The 24,564-nt window shown below is 52.9% G+C and overlaps 8 protein-coding genes across 8 annotated transcripts; 4 read left to right on the plus strand and 4 right to left on the minus strand.

Moving 5' to 3' along the window:
- Nucleotides 1–139: 139 nt before the first annotated feature.
- On the plus strand, nt 140–1,457 carry J4E78_005772 (uncharacterized protein; the record flags this gene model as incomplete). Its single annotated transcript, XM_049366388.1, has 2 exons — nt 140–448; nt 507–1,457. 2 exons carry the CDS (start codon nt 140–142, stop codon nt 1,455–1,457), a joined length of 1,260 nt encoding a protein of 419 aa, XP_049222114.1.
- Nucleotides 1,458–1,520: 63 nt separating this feature from the next.
- Nucleotides 1,521–4,530, minus strand: J4E78_005773 (uncharacterized protein; the record flags this gene model as incomplete). Its single annotated transcript, XM_049366389.1, has 5 exons — nt 1,521–2,061; nt 2,108–2,626; nt 2,729–2,858; nt 2,912–3,880; nt 4,491–4,530. The coding sequence occupies 5 exons, from the start codon at nt 4,528–4,530 to the stop codon at nt 1,521–1,523; spliced, it is 2,199 nt and encodes a 732-aa protein (XP_049222115.1).
- Nucleotides 4,531–5,203: 673 nt separating this feature from the next.
- On the minus strand, nt 5,204–6,953 carry J4E78_005774 (uncharacterized protein; the record flags this gene model as incomplete). The annotated part of the gene is made up of 3 exons (XM_049366390.1): nt 5,204–5,416; nt 5,466–5,490; nt 5,728–6,953. The coding sequence occupies 3 exons, from the start codon at nt 6,951–6,953 to the stop codon at nt 5,204–5,206; spliced, it is 1,464 nt and encodes a 487-aa protein (XP_049222116.1).
- Nucleotides 6,954–7,540: 587 nt separating this feature from the next.
- On the minus strand, nt 7,541–9,337 carry J4E78_005775 (uncharacterized protein; the record flags this gene model as incomplete). Its single annotated transcript, XM_049366391.1, has 2 exons — nt 7,541–8,573; nt 8,703–9,337. The coding sequence occupies 2 exons, from the start codon at nt 9,335–9,337 to the stop codon at nt 7,541–7,543; spliced, it is 1,668 nt and encodes a 555-aa protein (XP_049222117.1).
- A 1,300-nt stretch (nt 9,338–10,637) lies between these two features.
- On the plus strand, nt 10,638–17,308 carry J4E78_005776 (uncharacterized protein; the record flags this gene model as incomplete). The annotated part of the gene is made up of 6 exons (XM_049366392.1): nt 10,638–10,682; nt 10,730–10,803; nt 10,853–11,072; nt 11,122–15,083; nt 15,134–17,001; nt 17,187–17,308. 6 exons carry the CDS (start codon nt 10,638–10,640, stop codon nt 17,306–17,308), a joined length of 6,291 nt encoding a protein of 2,096 aa, XP_049222118.1.
- Nucleotides 17,309–17,547: 239 nt separating this feature from the next.
- Nucleotides 17,548–18,385, minus strand: J4E78_005777 (uncharacterized protein; the record flags this gene model as incomplete). The annotated part of the gene is made up of 2 exons (XM_049366393.1): nt 17,548–18,018; nt 18,092–18,385. The coding sequence occupies 2 exons, from the start codon at nt 18,383–18,385 to the stop codon at nt 17,548–17,550; spliced, it is 765 nt and encodes a 254-aa protein (XP_049222119.1).
- Nucleotides 18,386–19,923: 1,538 nt separating this feature from the next.
- J4E78_005778 (uncharacterized protein) lies at nt 19,924–22,285 on the plus strand (the record flags this gene model as incomplete). The annotated part of the gene is made up of 4 exons (XM_049366394.1): nt 19,924–20,045; nt 20,128–20,199; nt 20,247–20,669; nt 21,214–22,285. The coding sequence occupies 4 exons, from the start codon at nt 19,924–19,926 to the stop codon at nt 22,283–22,285; spliced, it is 1,689 nt and encodes a 562-aa protein (XP_049222120.1).
- A 929-nt stretch (nt 22,286–23,214) lies between these two features.
- J4E78_005779 (uncharacterized protein) lies at nt 23,215–24,516 on the plus strand (the record flags this gene model as incomplete). The annotated part of the gene is made up of 1 exon (XM_049366395.1): nt 23,215–24,516. One exon carries the CDS (start codon nt 23,215–23,217, stop codon nt 24,514–24,516), a length of 1,302 nt encoding a protein of 433 aa, XP_049222121.1.
- Between the last annotated feature and the right edge of the window lie 48 nt (nt 24,517–24,564).

Raw genomic sequence — 24,564 nt, forward strand, 5'->3', positions numbered from 1 at the left:
GAAGACTATCGGAACGCGACCGTGGGTGAGTGTGGACCTCGCTCTTCAGCGCAATAAAGCAGGAGTTCGCCGCTGCAAGGAAGGACGTACCCTTCCGATATTACTGTGCAACCTTACCGTCGCTACCTTTTCCGCCGCAATGAGCCCTCACAAGATTCCCGTCCTCCCATCACCCGATGCACTCCCTAGTTACGGCATCTCGAAGAACGGGTTCTTGCCTGCCGAGCCACCACTAAGACGCTTACCGCATACCTACTATCAACCATGGGAAAAGATTGTTGAGAAACTTCCAGCCCTCATAGAGACACAGCAAATACGGCAATGGGTCGATGAATTGCCCGTTCTCGATACGTCGCATCTCTCCAGTGAGGCAGAATGGCAGAGAGCACACTCGATGCTCGCTGTCATAGCCCAGGGCTACATATGGGCAGGTCCCGAGCCATCAGAGGTATGTCAGCATGATACCGCAGTACTGTAAAGTCTACAGTCGCTAACAAGGAAGCTAGCGACTACCGCCAGCGATCACTGTGCCGTTCCTTCAGACTGCCGACTATCTTGAGGTGCATCCAGTGGCCACATATGCAGCTCTGAACTTATGGAACTGGACACCACTCAACGAAGACGCCGACCTGACGCAACCGGAGAACATGGTTACACTACACACAGCGACTGGAACTGATGATGAGTCGTGGTTCTTCATCATTTCGAACGCCATGGAAGCAAGAGCAGGCCCATTGATCGAGGCCATGCTTGGTGCTATCGAAGCAGTCGAGACCGATGATGCCGCAACAATCATACATGCCCTGCAATACTTCCGACAGGGAATGCAGCGCATTGGCCAGCTCTTGGAACGCATGGATGAGCGGTGTGACCCGCAGATGTTCTACCACACCATCCGACCTTTCCTGGCTGGGAGCATGAACATGGCGAGTGCTGGTCTACCAAACGGCGTTTTCTACGACGAAGGTAACGGAAAAGGCACATGGCGCGCTTATCGTGGTGGTTCCAACGGCCAGTCTTCGCTATTGCAGTTCTTCGATGCGGTCCTCTCTGTCGACCATTCGAGAAGCGGCGGCTTTCACGCAGAGATGCGTGGATACATGCCCGGGCCTCATGCCCGCTTTCTTGACGATGTCCAAGCAATCGCAAATATTCGAAGCTACGTCGATAGCCATGCAGACAACACTGAGCTTCTGTCCGCATTCAACGAAGCCGTCGCGGCGCTCAGCGGCTTCCGCGACAAACACATCGCCTTGGTGACCAGGTACATCATCATACCGAGCCGAATGGGAAAGCCCACTACCGGTCCCAAGAGACGAGATATAGCTTCCGCCTCGACGGAGTTGGCGGCCGAAAAGCCGAAGACGCAAGAGTTGGTCGGAACTGGAGGCACCAAGTTGATACCGTTTCTGAGAACATCGAGAGACGAGACTAGTGAAACAAAAGTCGTGCATTGAAGTGTCTTGGGATAGACCTTGAAGAAGAAACCCACTCGTGACGCCATCGTATCCATCTCGAACTTACGGGAAGAAGTCACCGCCCATCTGCTGGTCATGGATGGGGAAAAGCGGTATGTCAGCCACTGATACGCCATCAAGGTTGTGAGTGCCCGGCTGCAGGAAATCCTGGAGACCCTGATCGTTCTCACTCGGCCATGGCATGGCAAAGAAGTCGGCATCGTATATAGTCCAATCGAGTGGCGCTGCGGAAGACACGTGGCGCTGAACGGAGTCTCGGGAGACCAGCGACCCGTGGCCGAGCTGTGCGTCGCATTCGTCTACTTGGGCCGGGATGCTAGTTGACTCTCCAGGCAATAGGCCGAACAATTCCGACGATGCCTGCTTCCTTTTACGGCGCAGATGTAGCTCTCTCTTCTTGGCATGTGCAGTGGTAATCTTGAGCAGCGATTGCGCGACCTGTGAGTATTGCCGGGCATGAGGATCGACTTGACCGAAGTAGTCCATGCAAGTGATTGCATCTTTGCAACTGTCCACTAACATGAGTCCTGAGTCGCCAAGGATGCCGACGGCAAGAACGAGTGTAGCTGTGAAGAGCCAGGATCTCATACTTGTTAGCCAAGTCAGTTGATCAAGATGGCTTTACTTACACTATCAGTGGCATCTTACGAGGCAACTGCTTTGTAATCGTAACGACTAGCAGTGTGTCCACTAACGTCGATGCGGCATCAAGTGCAGCATCTGCGTACTTGCGCTTCTCTTGGTGATCAGCTTGTGAGCCTCCGCTCTTTAGAGGAGCGCCCATGTACTCATATAACTCGTAGATGAGGAAAGGTCGGGTAAGTAACATGATGCCGTAGTAATAGGAGCAGAGCGTGGAGCAGGCACCCACTACGGCTTCTCGAGAATGAGGTCTGGTCGTAAGATGAGATAGCTTCTGCAGCCATTTGGACGCCCAGCTCTTCAATTGTCGCGAGACATAGTCTGCAATGCGTAGTGATATACGTTTGCGAGAATACACTTCAACGACGACACGCTCGATAATCATGAAGATCTGGACGCTAGCATCCAGTACATTAGCATCATCGGTTTCGGTGGTGTCTTCAAAGGTGTTGTATTTGACGGTGCAGTCGACATCTGATGTGGACGGAGGTCGACCTAATGCGTTGCTACGTGACAAAGCGGATATTAGCAGATGCTATCAAAAAGCTGTAAAGACTGCGTAACGTCGTGCAACTTTCGAGGTGGGAATATTTGGGATCGTGTCTTACCTGATCAATTGGTCGGTAACGCGAATGCTCTTCCAAATTCGGTCCCGCACCAGCTTAATGGTTTCGCCAAAAGATGCATTCACTTCAGTCCGGTGTATGCCAATTGCGTATCCTGCGCGGGCGGCCAAAGCTGCTTCGCGTTAGCGAATCGTGAAATCTCAATACATTATCTCATCTGCATACAGAAGTACAAGTAGGCGCCATTCGGTTGAGATGCTCGCAGCATGTAGATCGCTACGAGGGCAAAGCCTTGGACAGTCGAAACATTCATGCTACTGCACATATGCTTCAGAAGCACGTCCCGGGCAGTATTGAACCAGGCTTCCGCCTTCTCTTCATATCGTTCTTGGGCGCCGATCGCAAGCACCAGATAGAAGACGGCAGCGGCAGCATCGTCTGGGGTCGAGGTTCTGCTGCTTGCCCACGCTTTCAGCTCGGGAGCTAGGTCCTCTCGCTGGAACAGCTGAACGAGACCACTACTTGCAGCCATAAATTCATCGACTAGTGCGTCGACTTGACGCACATCAACTGGAGGGCATGAGGGCTGACCCGCTGATTCAGGCCGAGCGATCTCGATGATGGGGTCGCGAGTGGCCTGGACAGTAGCTCTTGGGTCTACCTCGGATGTGATGAGGTGCCTGACTGTTTGTAGAAAAGACAGCGGGGCGCAGTCGCCAATGAAGATAGACTTTCCCTGGGCGTCACGGAGGATGCGACCCTCAAGAGGCACCACTGTATCGCCTTGTTGATCATCTCTGCTCAATGTTGGCGAGAGTGCTGTTCCATCCTCGGCAGCTTCGCGATCAAGTCTTTGTCGCACAGCATCGTCCTGTTCATCTCGATCGCGGTTATGAGGTGTATGGCCAGTTGAACGGGGGTGATGACGGTGGATATCGTCGGAACGGACACCGTGAAGGGGAGTGTGACCGGCAGAATGCGCTTGTGGCCGTGCATGAGGGCCGCTGAACGTACAAGTAGCCGCGCGATCCTTCCGAGTGCAATAGGCGCATGGTTGCTCACCGTCGCACTTTACCTTTCTTTTCTTGCACAGATCGCAGGCCGCTGCGACGCGCTCAAGTCTGCGCCGTTTCTCCGGACGCGTCGTTGCCAGTGCATCCGGTGTTGACATCTCGTGGAATAATGTCGCGTCAGCTGAGTGCGAATAGTTAGCAATCGGCTACCAGAGCGCGCGGCTGCGCCCTGTGGTGAAAGGAAACACTCGACGGAACATCCGACGAAGCTGAAGCATCGGACGGATGCGAGCTTCGGCTGAAGACGGGCTTGTACTGCGCTAGGACTTAGGCCGACGCACAGACGTCATCGCGCGGACTCTTTCCGATCATCTGTCCGGCACCGCGTTCATCGGACAATTCTTCTACACCTGCGCATGATCGCGATTGTATTGGGCATGCTGTATAGTAGTGTCTTCTGAGCTAATTATCTAGCGAAAAGACATGTCATGTATACACCTGCCCAATAGCTTCAACGCCACCACTTCCATGACCGCTTCTCAACGCGCTGCAAGCCTCGCTTCTCAAGCGCGCCCTTCTCATGCCCAACGCCAATTGTCCAGACCAAAGCGCTCAATATCTCCCCCTCGATAACTCCATCTACATCCCTTAGACCTCTCTCCTCGAACCCCAATCGCTTCAAAACATTTGCGCTTGCTGTATTCTCTGGTTTACAAAAACCGCAAAACTCCTTGTGTTCTTTCTCATCTGTAAAGTGCTCCATCAAGCCCGCAGCAGCTTCAGTAGCGTACCCGTTTCCGAGGTACCGGGGAAGGAAAGTGAACCCGACATCTGGGATCGTTGGTGCGGACGGTTCGGACGGGAACCGTGCGAGTTGCATTGAGACGATGCCAATTGGCGTTAGTCGTCTCTTCGAGAAAGGGACGTCTTCGTCTTTGTGCGGTGAATTGATGTTCAAAGCTGAGTTTTGTCTGAGCGAGACCAGGTAGCGACCATAGCCTGTTTGCTCCATTCTTGCAACATCTTTCGCGATGAACTCCTTGCCGATATCGCGAGGGGGCGCTCTCTTTTCTTTCTCCACGTCGACTGCCGGTCTCTGTTCAGTGATGCCTGGGCTGAACACTAGCTCGTATGCGAAATCGCAATGAGCATCGTTCTCAGGGTCAAGGTGGGATATGAAAAGGCGAGGTGTTGTGAGGTGGAAATTATAGTCAAGCATCGTGTTCACAGCTGAGAAAGCTTGGTTGATGACCAACCTGTGCTACATGCGTTTTCTTTTTAAACACGCTGGATGATGGCTGCCTAGAGATGCGAAAGATGGCTCAAGTAAATCGGGTTTAGCCTAAACGTTACTGATCCTTCGCGCCACCACCGAATGGCGGAATCATACAAATATTTCTTCGCGTGATGATCAGTAGCAACGAAAATGATTGATTGGTAATTCTAAATGGGTATACTATGCTACTGAAAGACATTCATGTAGCATATGCAAAATTCTGAAAGTCTAAGCAGCCGTCTGTGTCGCAGTCGCCGCAGCCCGCCAGTAGGCATGAGCTTGCATGGCTGGAGTGGTTGTCGCTGGAACGTCATCGTAACACCTGCCAAACCAGCCCTTCGAGGTGCAAGTAGTTGTCGGTGCAGCTGATGTAGTAGTAGTCGTAGCAGTCGTAATAGGACCAGTAGCTGTCGTCTTGTCTTTGCAGCCGAACCATCCGGGCTTCAAGAAGTCAGTCATATTCGCACTGTTTTGAAGTTCTGGAACTCACTGTTTGACAGGTACTTGTACTTGTGCTGGTTGCAGTACTTGATACGCTGGACGATGTAGTTGATACCATCGTAGTAGTCTCGTCTCGACATCCCCACCACCCAGGCGTCTTACATGTCTCAGTCCGCGTCCTCGATGATGTGGTACTTGTTGGTGTTGTTGAGGTACTCGTCGTCGTGGTTTTCGTCCCGTTCTCGAACTTCCATAGGTAGCAATCGACACAACCAACATCCTCTTCTTGGCATTTTGCTGCCTCGTCGTACTTCATGTACACATTGTCAATGGCGTATCTAAGGCTGTGTGTCTGTGTGTTCTGCCTCCAACCCCAGTCCTTGACCACGTCGTATGCACATTTCTTTCCGGTATGGCAAAGGGTCTCGAAGGCGTATCCGCCAATAGAGCAGAAACTCGTCGCTCCGTTGCAAGTTCCCATGTACACGGGGTCAGCGGTGTGCCCGAAATGGAAGCCGCCTGTATTCTTCCTGAGTGGAGCAACGTCACCGGCAGCTGGTAGTCCCAAGCGCTTAGCTGCCAAGGCCTGTGGGTATGCTTCAAACGTCACCGCGGGTATACCGTGCTGCAAGCCGATTAAAGAAGCGAGAACGCCTCCCAGACTGTGTCCTGTCGTCATGATGTGCGCATCCGGATAGATCTTGACTACCTCCTGATACAGCTCGACAGTCGCGGCATAGTACCTGTTCGGCTTTCGTAATTCGTTCTTGACGCATTGCTCGTCACAGCTGTAGGTGCCAGTCTGGCAGTCACACACTTTTCGCCAAAGATATGTGCCGCCCTGGCCGCAACAGCAAGAGCCGTACAGGTTGTCGTTCTCTTTGTCGTGCACGGACGTTCCGTCGCCTTCGAACATGGCTACCGTCGTTCCCTTTACCGCCAGAATGATGGTGGAGTTAGTGTCGTCGCTGAACACATGGCCTCGGATGCCACTGTCATCCCAGCCAAAAGGGACCGACGAGTTGTAATGCCCATCGACGTCCATCCATCCTGCGTCGTCAGGGCCGACTTTGTAAGCATCTTCGGACATGTTTGCGAAACTGATAACCGTGTTCTTGTCCGTGACATCCGGACCCGGAATATCCTCGGCGATCCACATGGGCGACATGGGGATCTGTGCATCGTAGCCACGTAACGCGGGCCTTTCTATCTTGACTGGTGCCGACTTGATAGTGAAGGGCCCGATGCGGGAGTCGATACCAGCAACGGCAAAACGCTCTGGAGTCACATCGAATCTTCGTGCTCGTGGCCCAGGTTGTCCAGCGCCGTGATCCAATAGGTGGCGCAGAGTGAAGCCGCTTGGTCTTGATGATGTCCTAGTTGTGGTTTCCGCTAAGGCGGTCGGCTCACGGGGGTTGCCATAGCTAGTGTAAGTCCAGAAGATGCAGGCAAGCAACGCGACCTGCGCGAAGACGCCAAAGGCGAAGAGAATGGTAGAGGGCCTGCTCCGATGATTAAGAGTCGAGTTTGATGGCATGATTTGTGGACATTGCAGAAGAGACAACAGGGCGAGAGAGACGGGACTGTTATGATAAGCGCGGCGATGGCTGAGTCGCCGCTGCGCACGGGCGTAGATGGCTCGTGATGGAAACGCTATGCCCGATTCCGTTAGCAGCTTATGCTACGTCACGCGTGCTTCATCCACGCGCACATCTCATCCGACGTGGATTACTTCACGACTCGCGAACAACGTGAAAGTCATCGAGCAACAACGCGAAACTCTTTGAGCGCCTGATGTACCGATAGGCTATGGTTGCATATCATTAATATAGTTTGAGCGGAACGCGTCCCGCCGCTATTGCACCGGCAGCCGGCCAGGGACGATCAATGCACTGCAGCACATCAGCACGGTGCAACTGCCGGTTTCTGTTTTCCAACTCCATCATGTCGACTTTGACGGGGGACAACACGTTGGGCTCTGTCAAGAGACCGTGTGAGGCGTGACAACACGTCGTATCGCGGCGTGGGCGTTGAGCTCCACTAACTCCGGACCGTTGAGTCCTGGTCTTCCTGTTGAAACATCGTCAATGTGTTGAAGCTTCCTTTTCCATATCATCTCAGTAATCATCGATCATGGCTTTTCCCAAGCCGCTTCTTTATCCCTTGTAAGGTCGCCGGCACAGCGTTGGACAAACTGATTGCCGCACAGACTGCGCCACAGGTTACGGGAATGACATGGCTGGTCTTACAGCCATCCAGATACCCTCTCAATACCTGATCAAGCTCATGACCTGAGAACAGCCCGCGGATCTGCGTCGCGCCAGCATCCATTATCTCCTTCGCGTCCAGTTCGGGCAGGTTGCGGGCGAGGCTTGAAAGCAGTCCGTTCGTGAATGCCGCTTCACTCGATGCGACGGAGAATACAGTACCAGTATTTTCCATGAAGAGCGACATCGATGTTACAGCGGCTAGGTCGTCTGCAGAAACGAGAGCCTGATTGGCAATCATCGGGATCTGAAGAGCGAGGCCGACTCCCGTGGCTGTCAAAAGCTCGAAGCCGACCCAGTCTCTAGTTGGTGTGCTGGCATCCAAGGAGTGTATCTTTATGTTTCCAGCTACGGCCAAGATTGCGCCGACAAAGAAGAAGGGCTTATAGTGGCGCCAGAAGGTGAGGGTTCCGTTAGATATCATAGTGAAGAGTGAGACGCCCATGACGAGTGGAATAAGTCGGACTCCACTCTGCGAAGCCGTGTTGTTGTTGACAGATTGGAACTGGATTGGCAGTGTATACATGAGCGGAAAGAAGGCGCCCGCAATGAAGGATGCATATAGCAGATTGGCGAAGACCAGTTTGTTCTTGAACACGCGAGCTTGTACCATCGCGCAGCTCCCCATGTAGCGTTCGTTGATCGCGAAGCAGATGAAAAGGCCCACGAAACCGATAAAGCTGCCAATGATACGAGCACTAGTCGGAGGCATGATGCCGATCCAGTGCGTGGCTAGGATGAAGCAAGAGAAGCATCCGGATAGCAAGATGGCGCCGTTAAGGTCCAAATTCAGGAGCTTCTCGCGGAGAGGTACATCCTTGGGCTTGCCAGGGTCATGGAAACAGAGGAACATCGTGAGCGCAGCAGCGAAACCAATCGGTAGGCTGATCCTGTGTAGTGTCAGCACACCGACCTTGACCTTATAATGCCTGCGTGGTTTCCATCCACGCACAAAACATTTGGTGGAGAGTGTGTTGTAGACGGTAAAGCAGCCAAAACACAGATCGGGGTTCACGTACCAAAAGCAATATCGCCATCCAGGGCCGTCTGTCAGAACGCCACCCAACAATGGTCCCACGACGCTTGCAGATCCAAAAGTCACGCCAAACACGCCCATATAGGCGGCCCTGTATTGTGGTCCAGCTGTCATTGCGACGATGATGAACGCACCCGTCATCACTCCGCCACCGCCCATGCCAGACACGATCCTCCCGAAGATCAAAACCTCGCTTGTTGGTGCAGTTGCGCATATTACATTACCGATCTCAAACACTGCAATTGCAGACATGAAGGTGGCTTTGAGGCTGAAGTACTGGTAGGCTTTGCCCCACGCAGATTGAAATGCGGTGTTGGTAATTGCGTAGGACGAGCCATACCAGGCCAGGCTGCTGATGCTACGGAATTGCGTGGTGATGCTCGGGATTGCGGTAGCGATGATTGTTGAATCCAAAGCAGCGAGAAAGATGGAGAGAGCGAGACCGACAGTTATCAAAGCCAAGCGGATACCACGCGGGTATTGAACGGGTGGTGTAGCATCCTCTGGTGGGGTGTCAACCTTGGACGCTCCAAGGTTGGTGAGCTCTACAGGTTCGTCGCTCATGATGTCGTGCCTTGAGGCGATTTCGTCGAAAAATTTGAGGTTAGAGATGGACATTCGAGATTGCTGGCCGTGTCGGTCATGTAGGGCGTAGTGTCAGCGCTAGGAGTCGGAATAGGTCAAGTGTCGGGATAAAAGCTTCCTCGGCAGGTGCTTACACCGAGCCTTGACACACAAACTCCTTCCTTCGCTCTCTGGAGCTCAGCAGGCTTAGCGGAACTAACAATCGACATGAAGCTTTGGAGCTGTTAGGGAGGGATTCGCTGCGAGTCTGAACTGGCAGGCGATGCAAATATGGGCTTGGATTGAAGTACGAATAGAACGTGTGCGTCGGGGACGACCAGAATTCTATCATAACCGCGTTTGATGTCACAGACGATGCTGTGTAATACTGTACCTAGGTACCACTACTACTGCGTCTATTCTAGCCCGTCGGTACCTAGGCAAGACCGTGTGCTGCGATAGCTATACCTCCTGTTGCAGTCTACAAAAGCATTAGAAAATGTTGAATATATCTTTCAAGGTAGAAGTATACATCGTATTAGGAGCTAGCTACTTCTTAATATATAATGATGTGTATGCAGCAAACACGACACAGATTCTAGCCACCCTTGCAGCCCGGGCAGAGCGATATGCACACAGCCTATTGATACGAGTCTTCTTCGCTGGATTACTGGCACTTTGTTCTCATCTTTCTGCTCGTGCACGATGCGAAATCCCGCTACTGATGTCCGTGAGGCGTGGATGACCTCGGGCATTATCGCGATACGTTGCGTCGTCTGTGGGCCCGTATCTGGCCACTGATGCAAGCAGTCGGTGCCTGGCATGGATGCCTAGCTACTATAGACGGCGAAGAGCTATCGCGACCTAGGGTTTCATCAATTATCTTTGGTGGGGTTGGTGGGTGTTGATGGCCCCGGGGGACTGGTGAGGTTTGGTGGGGATGTTTGGGCTGTCGCTTCCCTGGCTGTCGGCCCGCAGCGCGTCATCGTTGCCAGCAGCCAGGCGCGTGTCGCGTCGAGCTTTCACACCTTCACACCTTGACGCCGCTTCTGCCCTCGAATCCTCAGCGTGCGCGCCAAATTCACGACAAACATAAAGGCTATAACGCCAAGAATAGCGACGATGCATGCGAGTGGAGCCAGGATGGAAAAGAGGGAGAAGACGTACGACGCCATGCCGAACGAGTAGTCGTTTGCGAGAGGCTCCGTCGAAAGCCCAACCTGCATCGCGGAGAGCACGATGGTAGTGTATGCCCAAACTTAGAGCGCAGACCTCACAAGATGGTTTTAACATTACGCTGTAGCTTTTAGTTGCCAGTTTGCAGCGCGGGTTTGCTACAGCACCACGATTCGCGATGGCTTCGGCCACCAAGGTCCAGCATTCGAAGTTCGATGCACAGGTTAGTGTTCTGCTCACACTCGGTTTTCTACATGTTTACAAGCACAGTCTTTCAACCCCGGACTGAACGTTGTCTACCCTAGTGATGATCAGGCAACGTCAAAGTTCTCGGCCAAAATCGAGTAGGTGGCTGGAAGTCCAACGCGAGAATCAAAAGCTAATAACTTCGAGGATCATCGCCATTCCAGGCTTGGGAGCGGACCCCGAATATACATGGAAGAAGAGCAAAGTGCATTGGCTTCGCGATGCCAATATGCTCCCGAAGAAGATTCCACATGCCAAGATTAGCGTTTTCCAGTATCAGTCGCAGTGGTTTGGAAAAGGATCAGTCGACGAACGCATCGATAATGTCGCGAACAAACTACTACATAGCCTCGATAGGTCACGAGTGGTGAGTTAGTACGTCCTCGTGATGACTACATGCTAACAACGTATTGGAGAACCAAACCAAAACGCCCATCATCTTCATCTCGCATTGTCTTGGGGGCATCATTCTCGAGAAGGCCCTGCTCATGTCAAGATCGCGCCAAACAGACTTTCCCAACGTGTATCCTTGGATCGCTGGATGCTTCTTCCTCGGTACACCTTTTCACGGCACGTCAAGCCAGTCCAAGGCAATGGTTCTGGCATCCATGGCTGAAGTCGCCGGCTGGGGTACGCCGTCTAGTCTACTCAAGGTCTTGGAAAAAGACTCGGAGATCTTGCGCAGTCTACTCTCCGAGTTCTCTTGTATGGCGCGAGAAGCTCAGTTTCGGCTACTTTGCTTCTGGGAAGAGAACGATAGCGATTTGGTTAACTATCTCGTGAAAGGAATCACATGGCTCAAAAGCAAAGAGCGCATTGTTGACCAATCTTCGGCAACAATCGAATCATTCGACAGCATCTCTCTCATGTCGGATCATTTCCAACTCAACAAGTTCCCTGGGCCAAAGGATGGTAACTTCACTTCCGTCTCTGATGAGATCCGTGAGACAGCCAATAAGGCGGATAGCATCATCAAGACGCGTCAGAACATGCTTCGACAATCTCAAGTCGATGATCGCACCTACCACAGCATGATGGATGCGCTCGGCAAAGGATTCGCCGACGTAGAAGCCGCCGTAAAGGGCACCTACACAGGAGCGAAGGGCACGAAGTCATCATCAGTGTTGGAAATCGAAAACTTTCAGATCTGGAAGAACTCGAACGCAAGTCCCATCCTTTGGATCCATGGAAAGGCTGGTACGGGCCAAGGTGCGATCGCATCTTCTGCTCTTGAACTTCTCCGAAATGCACAAGCAAACAACTCTGTGATCATATCGTTCTTTTGCGACCAGGGCGACACGATGCGACGATCGCTGAAAGGTCTGCTGCAAATGGCTGTCCGCCAGATGATCGACATGGACCAAGATCTTGCCCGACACCTGCTTTCAGATTCTCGGAGCAGCAAAGACGCTGGAAAGCAAAGCTTTGACACTGAAGAGATACTCAAGGTGCCTGCTTTATGGATAGCACTACATAAGATGGCGCGGGATCTGCCTAACACTAAGATCTACATCGTGGTGTATGGTGTGGAGCAGCTTGCGGAAGAATCGTTGGAACAATTCTTGCGGTACATGTCAGAGACGCTAGAGACCGAGGGTACGACAAACGATGAAGAGGAGTGTCAACCCGTTAGATGGCTGCTTCTCAATCGCAGCGGGCGCCCGAACATCGAGAAATGCTTGAGACCGCGATCGTTGGAGATCAATCTGAGCGACGCGGAGAACTCTGCGCAGATTAGTGACGACCTCAAAGCGCACATATCAAACAGCGTCGACGAGCTGGATCTCCCAAGGTCTTTGGCATATTTCGTGAAGCGCCACATCTACTCGCGCGCGGAAGACAACTGGATCTACGTTAGTCTAGTCGTACAAGAAGTCAAGAATGCGTGGGTCCCCGGATCTACACAGCACGCACAGATCCGAAGACTGTTGGAGTCATTTCCGTATGGTCTGACCGACATGTTTGAGCACGTGCGAAAGCGCGTCCTAAACCCACAAGCGGAGGGCCATGAATACACGAAAGAGATATTGCGTTGCAGAATCTCGGCGTATGTAGCGCCCACCATGCGCGAACTTGCGATCATGGCCGAGCTACCTCAGCAACATCGCAACGATGTGGACAAGCTGAAAGCATACATAGTTCGCTGTGGTGCATTCTTCACCTTGAGAGGTAACGACTGGGATCTGGATAACAGCACTGTCGAATGGATCGATATCTCCGCACAGGAACATCTCCGACAGTATGCAAAGAACGACTTATCTCTGGATCTCGACGATGTTCAGCATGGCATCATCGCGTTGCGTTCGTTGGAGTATATATACGACGCCGTCAAACATCAAGACACCGCAGAACACGAGCTAGAGGACGATAATGAAGATCAAGAGGAAGAAAAAGAGGAAGAAGAGCCAGCGGAGGATCTTGAGGTCGAAGCAGAAGAGGCGACCGATACGACCGAAGCCGACAGCAAGTCAGTACACGATAGCGCCAGCCAACAAAGCGAACAGGACGATCATGACCAACAGGACGAAGACGATGAAGATGAAGAAGAAGACGAGGCTGATTCATCCTCGGTTGGAGAAGAAAATCAAGACGAAGGTCTGCTAGACGTTGATCTACGATATCCTGTTCGGTACTGGGTGGAACATGCGAAGCGAGCACCACCGGATGTGCTCGAAGAGATTGACTTCGACCACTCGTTCTGGCAAGAAGCCTCTGACGCTCGTCAAAGATGGTGGAAGACCATAGAAGAAGTTCACAACATGACAGATCAAAAAGACGTATCGCCACTCCATGTCGCTGTAATCCTCGAGTTCCCTGCTTTAGTCGACCACATCCTTAGCCACAGGGAGACGGCGGATGTCCACTTACAAGACTCACTGGGTTTCCAGCCTCTGTATTACGCATGTGATGGTGGCTGTGGAGAGATTGTCAATGCGCTACTGGGAGCAGGTGCTGATATTGACTTTTCGAGCAGCAGCGCCAATCCTACCGCGCTGCATGCTGCGTCAAGGAACGGCCACTACGATGTTGTCAGCACTTTACTCGACCGCGAGGCCGATGTAAACGCCTCGTCGTCGGACCATGGAACAGCGCTTTACGCGGCTGCGGGCAACCTCGAAAATCGCGTCGTGAAGCTTCTGCTCGACCGCAACGCCGATGTCAACGTCGTTGGTGGCCCTGGCCGAAGAGCGCTGAATGTGGCCGCATTCTCAGGCAATACTGAAGCTGTTCGCCTATTGATCGAGAGAGGCGCTAGTATTGACCCCAACGAAGAGTACTTCTACGGGTCTGCACTTGGTGCCGCCGCCCGTCGTGGACATGCTGATGTTGTCCGTCACCTCTTGTCACAGTCGTGGAACCTGAGCCGGCCGATGAAGACCTATGGAAGCTTCTTGAACGCAGCTGCTACCTACAACCATCTAGAAGTCTTCGAGATCTTGCTCGAGAAAGAGGAGCGCGTTCTCGTGCTCGAACAGGCATTGCAAGCTGCTGCGCAACGGGGCTACGATGCTATTGTCAACGCCGTTCTGGAAAAAGAATCCAAAGTACCGTCGTGCATCATCAGGTACCAGAGAGCGTTTTCTTTGGCCGCCTTCTACGGTAGAACGGAAGTGCTCAAGTTACTTCATCCAAAGGGAATCGATCAAACGCAACTAGACGAGGCCCTGTATCAGGCTACCGACAACGAGCACCTGGAGACCGTGGAGCTGCTTCTCGACTTTGGCGCCAACCCAGATACGGAAGGGCCTACGTATGGCTTTGCGTTAGCCGCCAGTGCATACGACGGTACAGCAGACATCATGAAGGCTCTTCTTGATAAAGGCGCGGACGTCAACAAACGCGGTGGAGATTACGGCACATGCATCCAGGCCGCTGCATGGCATGGTGATGCCGACAACGTTCGACTGCTACTTGAGCGCGGAGCCAAGCTCAATACTGAACCAATTGGTTATTACGGCACCGAGCTGCAAGCTGCTGTTCATACTGGCGATGAAGACACCATTCGCCTTCTTATCGAAGAAGGAGCTGATGTGAACGCACTCGGAGGGCACTTCTCGTATGCCATTGTTGCTGCGGTGGAGCAAGGCGACAGCACTGCAACCAAGATTCTGTTTGAACATGGTGCTAATGTCAACGTACGCGGAGGGGAGGATAATTGGCCAGTGATTTCATTGGCAGCATCTACATTGCTCACTGAAAACCTGGAGCTCCTGTTGCAGAATGTCCACGACATCAATGCAGCCTGCGCTAGAGGTACAACAGCTTTGATCAACTGCGCCGACTCATGCGATGCAGATGGGCTGAGATTCCTCATCTCTCACAACGCCGACGTGCACATTTCAAGCGACAAGTACGGTACAGCACTCCACGCTGCAGCGTAAGTTCAAGCAGCCCTGATCATCTTCAAAGAGACTAATTTCTACACAGGGCCGAAGGCGATGAGGAATGTTGCGAGGTATTGCTCCAAGCTGGCGCGGATGTCAACGCTGTTGGTGGGCCATATGGAACGCCGCTGCAAGCTGCTGCATGGGCCGAGGATATGGAAAGTGTCCAAGTCTTACTGAAAGCCGGTGCCGACATTAGCATCACGGAGCCCATATCCGGCGAGTATGGTTCGGCTCTACAGGCGGCTTGTGCTGCTGGCTCATTCGACATCGTCAAAGAGCTGTTACAGCATGGTGCGGCTGTCAACATCCGGCCAGCGAATGGAAAGTTTGGCGGTGCACTCTCTGCAGCCGCTGCCGGCGGGTTCGACAAGCTTGTAAAGCTTCTCATCAAACATCACGCCGATGTGAACGCTAGTGGTGGCCTACATGGCTTCCCCATCCTGGCTGCCGCTCAGTCTGGCGTCTTACCTGTCGTGCAGCGCTTACTCGACAACGGTGCCAATGCTTCAGCGCTGGGAGGCATACTTGGCTCCACTGTAGCTGCTGCAGCTTACGGGAACGACTTGGAAGTTATGCGGTTGCTGATAGAACATGGGGCCGATGTACATGCAAAGGGGGGGAAGTATGGCGACGCCCTACAAACAGCAGCGATGAAAGCCGATATGGCCATCATTGAGGAACTTCTCGACCGAGCCATCGAACTCGTTAATCATCACGATGGCAAATATCATACCGCTCTCGTAGCCGCCTCATACTTCAACCGTATGGAGGTGGTTGTCAAGCTACTTGATGCTGGAGCAGACTTTCGGATTCAAGGCGGAATGTACCGAAGCGCTGTCTCCGCAGCTGCCATTCGAGGCAACAAGACTATTCTGGACAAGTTTCTCGCGATGAAACCTCCGGATCACCTCTTGGATGAAGCGTTCGTTGAAGCTTGCGCTTATCGTCAATCAGCTTGTGTCGACGCTTTACTGAAGGCTGGCGCCAATGTCTACGCACGACATCCAAATCGAGGATCTGCAACCGAAGCACTTGATACGTCAGAAGAAGAGGATGAAAATTCCGATCTGGATGATGATGATGATGAGGAGGAGGAGGAAGAAGATTCCGATGATGAAGAGGAGGAAGAGACTGATGATGACGAATGGGAAGGTGACAATGTCTCCGTGGCTGGACAGACTGGCGCAGGCAGTGTCACTGATGTCGAACTTGAAGAAGAGTTAACCGATGAGGACAAGATACGAAAACTGTTGAGAGAGGCACAGGACCGCTGCAAACGCAACCCAACTGTAAAGCGGTTCCGGACCGTGAAGCACCAGGAGATTCCAACAAGCCTCAGCGTTGGGATAAACCGCCGTCGCCCGGTACCACCATTGCCCTCGCAAATGGTTCGCAAATCCAGCATACACAGCGATGAAAAGGAAGTTGTACCACCACATGGGCAGCACTCTCAGGAGCCCTGGAGTCTGCCTTTTCACCTCAGACCGGGAAGGGCAGAGGCTGTAACGGTTCCACATGCTCAGCCGGCTGCAGAGGTCCCAGTATCATCGTACGCTGGCCATTCACCCCCTATACCCGCTCAGGGCAAACTTCAATCTCCACCGTTATCCTCCGAAGGTATGCGATCGTCCATTGACGACCGACGACGACAAGACTCGGCTTCTTCCCTCCCATCACAGAGATACAGCTCGATTGGATCCACAGCTAGCGTGCCGCAGCCTGACAGCACGACGTTGAGGAAGGGGAGTGCAGACCACGGACTCAAGAGGAACAGCAAGGCTGTCAATCGCAAGTCAGTCGCAAACCTGGAAGCAGTCAATCGATACCACCAGCAGCGGCAGTCAAGCTACTCAAAGGCCACACCACCGCTAGACCGATCGATATCCGAACACGACTACGCTGCTCAAGGTCAGCATATCGCGTCTCCACCACAGTATGGATCACCTCCCATTGCACCACAGGGCAACAACACTGGTGCTGTGAACCAGTCATACCCTCCACCACTGCCACACCGGCAATCACAGCAGTTCAATCAGGCACAACCTTGGTTGTATCCAGGTCCATCGCAGGCACCGCAGGCCCCTCACCAACAGTACTTGCCGTATACATCGCCACCGCTGCCTCCAACGCAGCAAACATACATGCCTTATTCGCATACAAGTGCAGCTTCATCTCCGGCTTCGAGGCCGAGCAGTCAGTACACGAATACAGGTAGCCAGTATGCACCTTGGGATACGCCGAACTCAAGTACAACCACGGTCAATAACGTGCAGGGTCAGGGCGAGGCGCAGGGAAGGAGGTGGGCTAGTGGAGGGTATGAAGGGCAGGGGTATGGATGAAAAGGCCTCTTGTACTTGTCATATCATGTAAACATGCGCTCAAATGCAGTCCTTTTGTAACAAACTAGCTACCTCCACGCTTCTCTCGTTCGTCCAGTATCTGACCAACACTCACCTAAGCCACCTTTCCATCCTTGATCAACGCACTCAACGTCTCATTCCCCACCGTCCACTTGCCAAACTCTTCCCCATACTTCTCCACCAACAAATCACTCACCATACGCGCAAACACCACCTCACCCCACGGATTCAAATGTGTACGATCATTCCCCGTTGTACCATTCTCACCCCAGTTATACGTGTCCGCGCCCTTTTGTCCAATCGCATTCACGTACGCCGTCGATGCCTTGTTCAGATCTATGACGTGCAAGTCGTTGGCCTCGGCGACGTCTAGTGTGATGGCTGTTTCGTTCGACAGGTTCTCGATGACGCGGTTCGTCGTCGTGTTGAATGTGCGACGCGTGAGGGGGGAGAGGAGAATGGGCGTTGCGCCTGCTTGCATGACTTCGGAGGCGAAGGTCGCGAGGTTGGTGCGGTAGTCTGCTAGGGAGACGCCGGAGGTGGGCTTTTGGTCGTTGTGGCCGAACTGATGGGATGTTAGCTATCTCATTCTTATTTCCCACCCAACCCTCTCTTTCCCTCGTGATTGGGTGTCATACCTGGATCGTCACGTAAACCCTATAGTCCGCCTTGTACGTCCCGATGTCCCTGGTCACGTTTGCCCAGTCGCCGCCGGCACGGAAGGATCTTGTTGTCGCGCCGCTGTGCCCGTAGTTATGCCCCGAGGAGCTGCTCGCGACGGTTGTAGAGAGGAAGGCGTCGCCCCAGCCTCCGTTGGTGGCTGTGGTTGAGTCGCCGGCTAGGAGCCAGTATATGGGCTTCGTGGCTTGTCGGTGGAGTATGGTCGGGGCTGCGAGAGCAAAAGGGAGGAGGGACAGGAGTGTGGCGCGCATATTAAAGGTTGACTTGTCTGATAGGAGGCTACAGTAGGGCCTAGAATGTAAGCTTCATCCAGTACATTTGTACGTCGTTAGCAGTGCGACAGCTATACCGCGCCCAGCCATTGAGCCGGCGGAATGGAGGGCGGAGATCTTCCAGATTTGGGGTGCCATATTGCATCTTCACTTTGCCTGAAGCAGCTCGACATGCGCTCGTGATGCGCGGAAGCATGGCCAGAAAGCGAGTGGTGGTGGCAGATCCTCGGGGAGTTGGGATGGGTGGTAAAGGAGTTGCGGGGTGCGGCGCTAATCGTCAGGTACCTCGCGATAATGCTGCCCGAGCTTCATGCCGTCATGCACAGGACACGCCTACAAAGCAGTTTGCGACTCTATCTACTCGTCTCGCATGCTGTAGCTGATGATGCGGAAGGTCTTTGGGGCGCGGCAAACATGTGCATTAGAGCCTCGCCGGGACGGATGCGAACGTCTATGCGACTTCCGATCAGATCCGCCATGCTAGGCGGCAGCGAAAGTCAAAGGTTTGCTAATGCCGCATGGCTATAGGCATATCAAACGACGCCTAGGATACATCGAGATTTATTCAAAGTTCAATTGGCGCTGTAATGTCCAACTTTCCTAACTATGCCGCGGCCCTTCTCCCGCCTGTTCACCTCCTAGCCTACTCCACCTTACTCGGAACCGAGCTATACCAGACTTTTGTAATGACGAAAGTCTCCTACCAAGCTCTTCCTAGATCGGCGTTTACGACTCTGCAGAAGCGGGTCTTTCCAATATACTTCCAAAGCCAGTCGATTCTTTTACTCATCGTCGCTGCGACATTTCCGCCTCGTGGGCCACTTTCGTTGCTTGCAGAGAAGAGTGACTGGATCGCTTTCGTAGTCGCTGGTGTTACTGCTGGATTCAATTTGGTTGTATTTGGCCCGAGGACAAAGGACTTGATGGTGGAAAGGGTTCATCAAGGTCAGTATCCACGGATCTTGGCGAATTCGTTGATAGCTGATGGGAAGACAAGCGACTCGCGACGGCGAAGCTCAGCTCAATGGAGCCATGAGCGATGACATGAAGGTTCTCAATCGGGCATTTTCTAGAGCTCATGCGATGAGCATACATCTGAACCTCATTACGATTGGTGCAACGCTTTGGTACGGTTGGAGGTTGGCTTCAAAACTACAGTTCTAGATTGAATGAGTGCGCTTGAAAGTTGTACACAATGACCGAAGTCTCTCGTGGTCTGATGGTTCACAAAGTTCCAAACGACGAAGCTTGGGAAGTGTTAGAGCGGATAGGGAAGTTTATAAATCTCAAGCGTAAAGGTTCAAGGTTTCGTTGAGCACTCAATGGATACAAATGTGCTTTGCAATATATTATGTTTGTAGTGTTCATTTCATGCGGTACCTAGTTGACCCCAGGAGTTTAGCGTCGATGAGTAATTCAGGCGACCCGGGACGGATGTTGATCGTCCCTCCGTCCCGTGCTGGGTCTGGCTCTTGCCCTCTCCTCGCACCTGAAGCGATCCTGCGCCATCGCATCGGATGGAGGAAACTGAGCAACCGTCCGCGAGAGCGGGTGTACCGCGAACAACACAGGCGTGCCAACGCTGCCGGAACCTGAAGACGCGATGTTTGCCGAGCGCCCAATCTGGACTATGTCAGAGGTACGCCAGCCAATGGGAGCGTGATACTTTAGCCGTGGCTCCACATCTTCATGTCTTTACAAAGACGCTGACCATCCGCCAGATGTTTCTCAGCCGGCAAGGAATGTGCCTGGGCAGAAGCGCCGCGTAGAACGAGGAAGCTGCGTGCCCCTTCGTAAGTCGCTGCCCGTCTACTTCGATCTCAACTCATGATACTCGTAGCCGAATCGCGCAGGTCGAGCAAAAGATCGATGGCCTGGTAGCCAAGCTCGTCCATGCGGCTGACAGTGAAGCCACAACAGACTCAGCAAATGCATCGCAGCCAGTCCCTAGAGAAATCGCAGCGGAGCGTTGGCGGAATCGGGGAGTAGTTAACACGGCGCCGGGTAGCTGGATGCCGACACCATCCTACGAACCGAACGCCGTGCCGCCTGACCAAAGTACCGACGATGCATCAGAGAGTGCTGAAGCCGATCGGCAGTATCTTGAGGAGATCCGCACTATACACAGATTTGACGACCGTGAAGATGTTCCTAACGCTCGTGAAGGCATCTTTAGGACTTCGAAAAGACCCGAAGCTCCTATCGAGCATGAGGTTGTCCAGCGGTTGCTCACATCCGGCGAAGCAGACACACTACTGATAGAGTATCGAAAGATGTCGGCCACGTTCCCTTTTGTTATGCTACCGCCTCAAGTCACTGCAAGACAGCTTCATGAGCACAGGCCCATGCTTTCACTCGCGATATTCTTGGTGGCATCATGGCAACATCACACTCGCCAGATGGCACTTGATGGTATCTTTCGCCAAGAGCTCGCTAATAGAACAATCTTACAACCCCGAAGGACATTGGGCCTAGTTCAAAGCGTACTGGTCTATCTCTCATGGTAGGATGGTACCCACCATTGCCGAAAATCTGCTAATCTGCGCAGGTACCATTTTGTCTTCAGCCACAAAACACAGCAAATCTTCTTTTTGCATAATCTCGTCACAGGCTTGGCTTTAGACATTGGCCTACACCAAGACTTTCAGCCTTTGATCTCTCCAATGTTACCAAAGCGACCTCCAGCTCCACCACCACCAGCTGAAGAACTGCGCGAAAGACGCCGTGCATTCCTAGGTTGTTATTACCTTTCGTCCATGTATGTGCTCTCGTCACCAGATTGTGACTTAGCATGCTGACTCTAGCAGGGTTGCGGCAGGTTTACAGAAGCCGAATCTGCTCAAGCATACTTCAACCATGACCGAGTGGGCGCAAAGCTTGAAGCAAGATCGCGAGTACGAAACCGATGAGACCATTAGCCTTTTGATATCTCTGCGGCAGATTGATGACCAAGTACAAGATGAGTTGTTCACAGCTGACACTTCGCAACTGCCAATGTCTGATGGGCGAGCGTTGATGCACGTTCGATTCATAGATGTACAACTCGATACATGGAAACGGGAGTGCAACGGTGTTCCCTCTCAACGACTACTCGAGCTCTCTTTCTCATACGCCAAGATGCAACTGCACAGCGTAGCCCTTCGGCCGTCTCCTTCGGAGTTACCAGCATCCGTACGTTCGTCACAGATCAACAGCTTGCTCTCCGCTCTTGAAGCCAGCAAGCGCTTTCTCGATACTTTGCTTTCATTTCCAGCCCACGAATATCACCTCATATCGTTCTCGGAATGGATGCGACTACCACCAGTCATCATGACGGTCGCCAAGCTATGCATACCCAGTGAAGACCATGCCGCCATCGGGTGGGATACTCAAGCTGCCCAAGAAAGAGTGCGCCTAGATCTCTGTCTTGAATCGCTTTGCTATCGGATGCAGACTCTATCGACGTTCGATAAAACAAAGCGACCCCACCCCGACTTCTGGCACGCTATGCGGATGATCAATGAACTAACAAAAAACTGGTACATTCGCAAAATTCGACCGGAGCGGCCTAGCCAGACGCCATCAGTATCCACGCCCAGCGACTTGGTTGAGCGGAGTATGAGCGGAAGCTCATGTCCCATTACCAGCGCACCAACAACGTGTCCGACACGACACGCGGAAGATCAATACAACACGCTAGCAGGCACCAACTATATGGAAGACTTTGGCATAGACATGAACCACGTCCCCGTGACCGAGGTTAGCAACGACCCCTTCGCGCTTATGAGGGGTGCCGACTTCGACATGAGCCAATTCTTCGATATGGCGGGAGGTATTTGGGGGGAGGACAGCTACAACAACTATACTGGCATGTCTTTCGGAAACGGAGCACCGTTCTGATCCCCGTATCAGGACGTCGAATAATCGCCACAGGCAGTCATGCGCGACTTTGTTCACGACAACTTGACACACTACAAGACGTTGCATCGCGCCGTTGCGCTGTTCGCATTACAGATCACTCGTCTGCGAGCTCGTGGGCATGCCTCGAGGCCTCTCGCCCTAGCATGTGAATCAGACTGCCGATCTCACTCTTGTACAAAGCATCTTACATCGGACTGTACGATAGCCGTTTATTTTGGGGACATACAGTTTGTACGCGTTTCCAGCATAGTGGCGTGGCATACGGTGATTATCCCAGATGATTCCGGTGTTTGATGGGCCTTGAACCAGACACAAAGTAGGCAAAACGGGCCTCTTCCAATGTACACTGTCGTAAAGCATCGCGTACTTCCGCTTACCGCTCATTAATACCTTCCTTTACGACACTAACCCGCCCACCGGGCGCCGTCCAATACCAGTCCCAAGATACCACGCACACTGCACCCCGCGTTTTAAGTGTCAGATTCAGATGCCACGAGCGCGCCACGCGTGGTTTGGAGATGGGATTCTCATCCATCGGGCCGCGACAAGGTGGTGTCGCTTGTGAAAATGTGATTGGTTGCTAACGCGAAATTGTTGACGTTAGGCCCGCGCGCGAGTCGGCGATCGCAACAGGTTTGCACGTGCCTTGATCGCCCTGGAATCTCGTCGCATGTGTGACATCAGCTGGACCCTGCATTCACGCCTTGAAATCTAGGACATTGGCGCGTTCAGTGCATTGACTATAACTGGACGAGGATATATCTTGTGTGACGTACTCGCGGTTTGCGCAATTACAACATTGTTGATATTCGCTGCTTTCCTTGCCTTTTTTCTGCAACTCGCATTATACCTACCTCTACCATCGCGTTTCTTTATCACTATACCCGGAATTTATCCTCCATATTATCATGAAGTCGTTCAAGAGCTTCGTCAACAAGCGCCGCCAGAGCTGGCAAAACCGGGGCAAGCAGGAGGAGAATCCGGCACCGGCACCACCCGCTCCCACTCCCGCTGACGTCGGCAATGAGAAGCGTGCAGCAGCTCCACAAGCCAACAACGAACAGCAACAAGTACTTGCTGAGGCCGCACCTGGCACTCTTCAGTTGGCACTGCAGAACAAGTCCAACTCCGATAATGTATACTGTTACATCACCGGCCTTGCCCTCGAGCGAAACAATACCCCTCTCTTTGTGCAAGCAGACGGCCAGTCCATCTACTATCCAGTAGCCCCTAAGGATATCCAACAGCCACTTCAAGCCGATGTCGCCATTCCACTTGGCCGACCTGGTAACACGGTCAATGTCAGGATCCCCAAGATAGCTGGTGGTCGTATCTGGTTCAGCATCGGCGCAAAGCTTACATTCCTTCTCAATCCCGGCCCTGCCGTCGTCGAGCCCAGTGTAACAAACCCCAGCGACCCCAACTTCAACATCAACTGGACCTTCTGCGAGTTCACATACAACGACGCACAGCTGTTCGCCAACATTAGCTATGTCGACTTCGTCAGCATTCCCGTCGCGCTCAGCTTGAACAGCAACGATGGCAAGACCCAAACAGTACCTGGTATGGGCGCCGATGGCTTCCGGAGAATCATGGAGGAGTTGCGCGCGCAAGCCCAGCGTGACGGTCGACCGTGGGATAAGCTGATCTACGAGGCCAACGGGCAGCCATTGCGCGTACTGAGCCCAAACAACCTGCTTGTCGGCAATGAGAATGCCTGGGGAGATTACTGGAACGGCTACGTCCAGGCAGTTTGGAACAAGTACCGCAACGAAGACATGACCATCAACACCCAGGCCGCAGCCGGCAACCTCAAGGGACGTGTCCAAGGTAACGAGCTCGAACTAGGCGAGGCAGGAAAGTTCGCTGCTCCATCAGCTAGGGATATCTTCACCTGCAGCACCGGACCGTTCTCAACGGGGTCGAACCAAGCGCGGAATGCAGTCATTCCCCGACTTGCTGCAGCGTTCAATCGTAGCATCTTACTCAACACGCCTGGCAACCAGTTCCCCAACGGCAGCAACCCGAGCCAGTACTACAAGGACCCGACGACCAACCACTACTCTCGCATCGTTCATCAGATGCAGAAAGATGGACGTGGGTATGCTTTCCCATATGACGATGTTGTTCCGGACGGTGGTCAGGACGTGGCAGGCACGATCTTCGCTGGCAGCCCGACGTTGTTCACCATCGCTGTTGGTGGGCAGTAAGCAGCTACTGCTGATGCGAAATAGGGAGGGGAACGGTTGTTTACGATG

The sequence above is a fragment of the Alternaria triticimaculans genome (assembly GCF_023758025.1).
Source record: "Alternaria triticimaculans strain BMP 0046 chromosome Unknown scaffold_7, whole genome shotgun sequence".
In the NCBI taxonomy this organism is placed as follows: domain Eukaryota; kingdom Fungi; phylum Ascomycota; class Dothideomycetes; order Pleosporales; family Pleosporaceae; genus Alternaria; species Alternaria triticimaculans.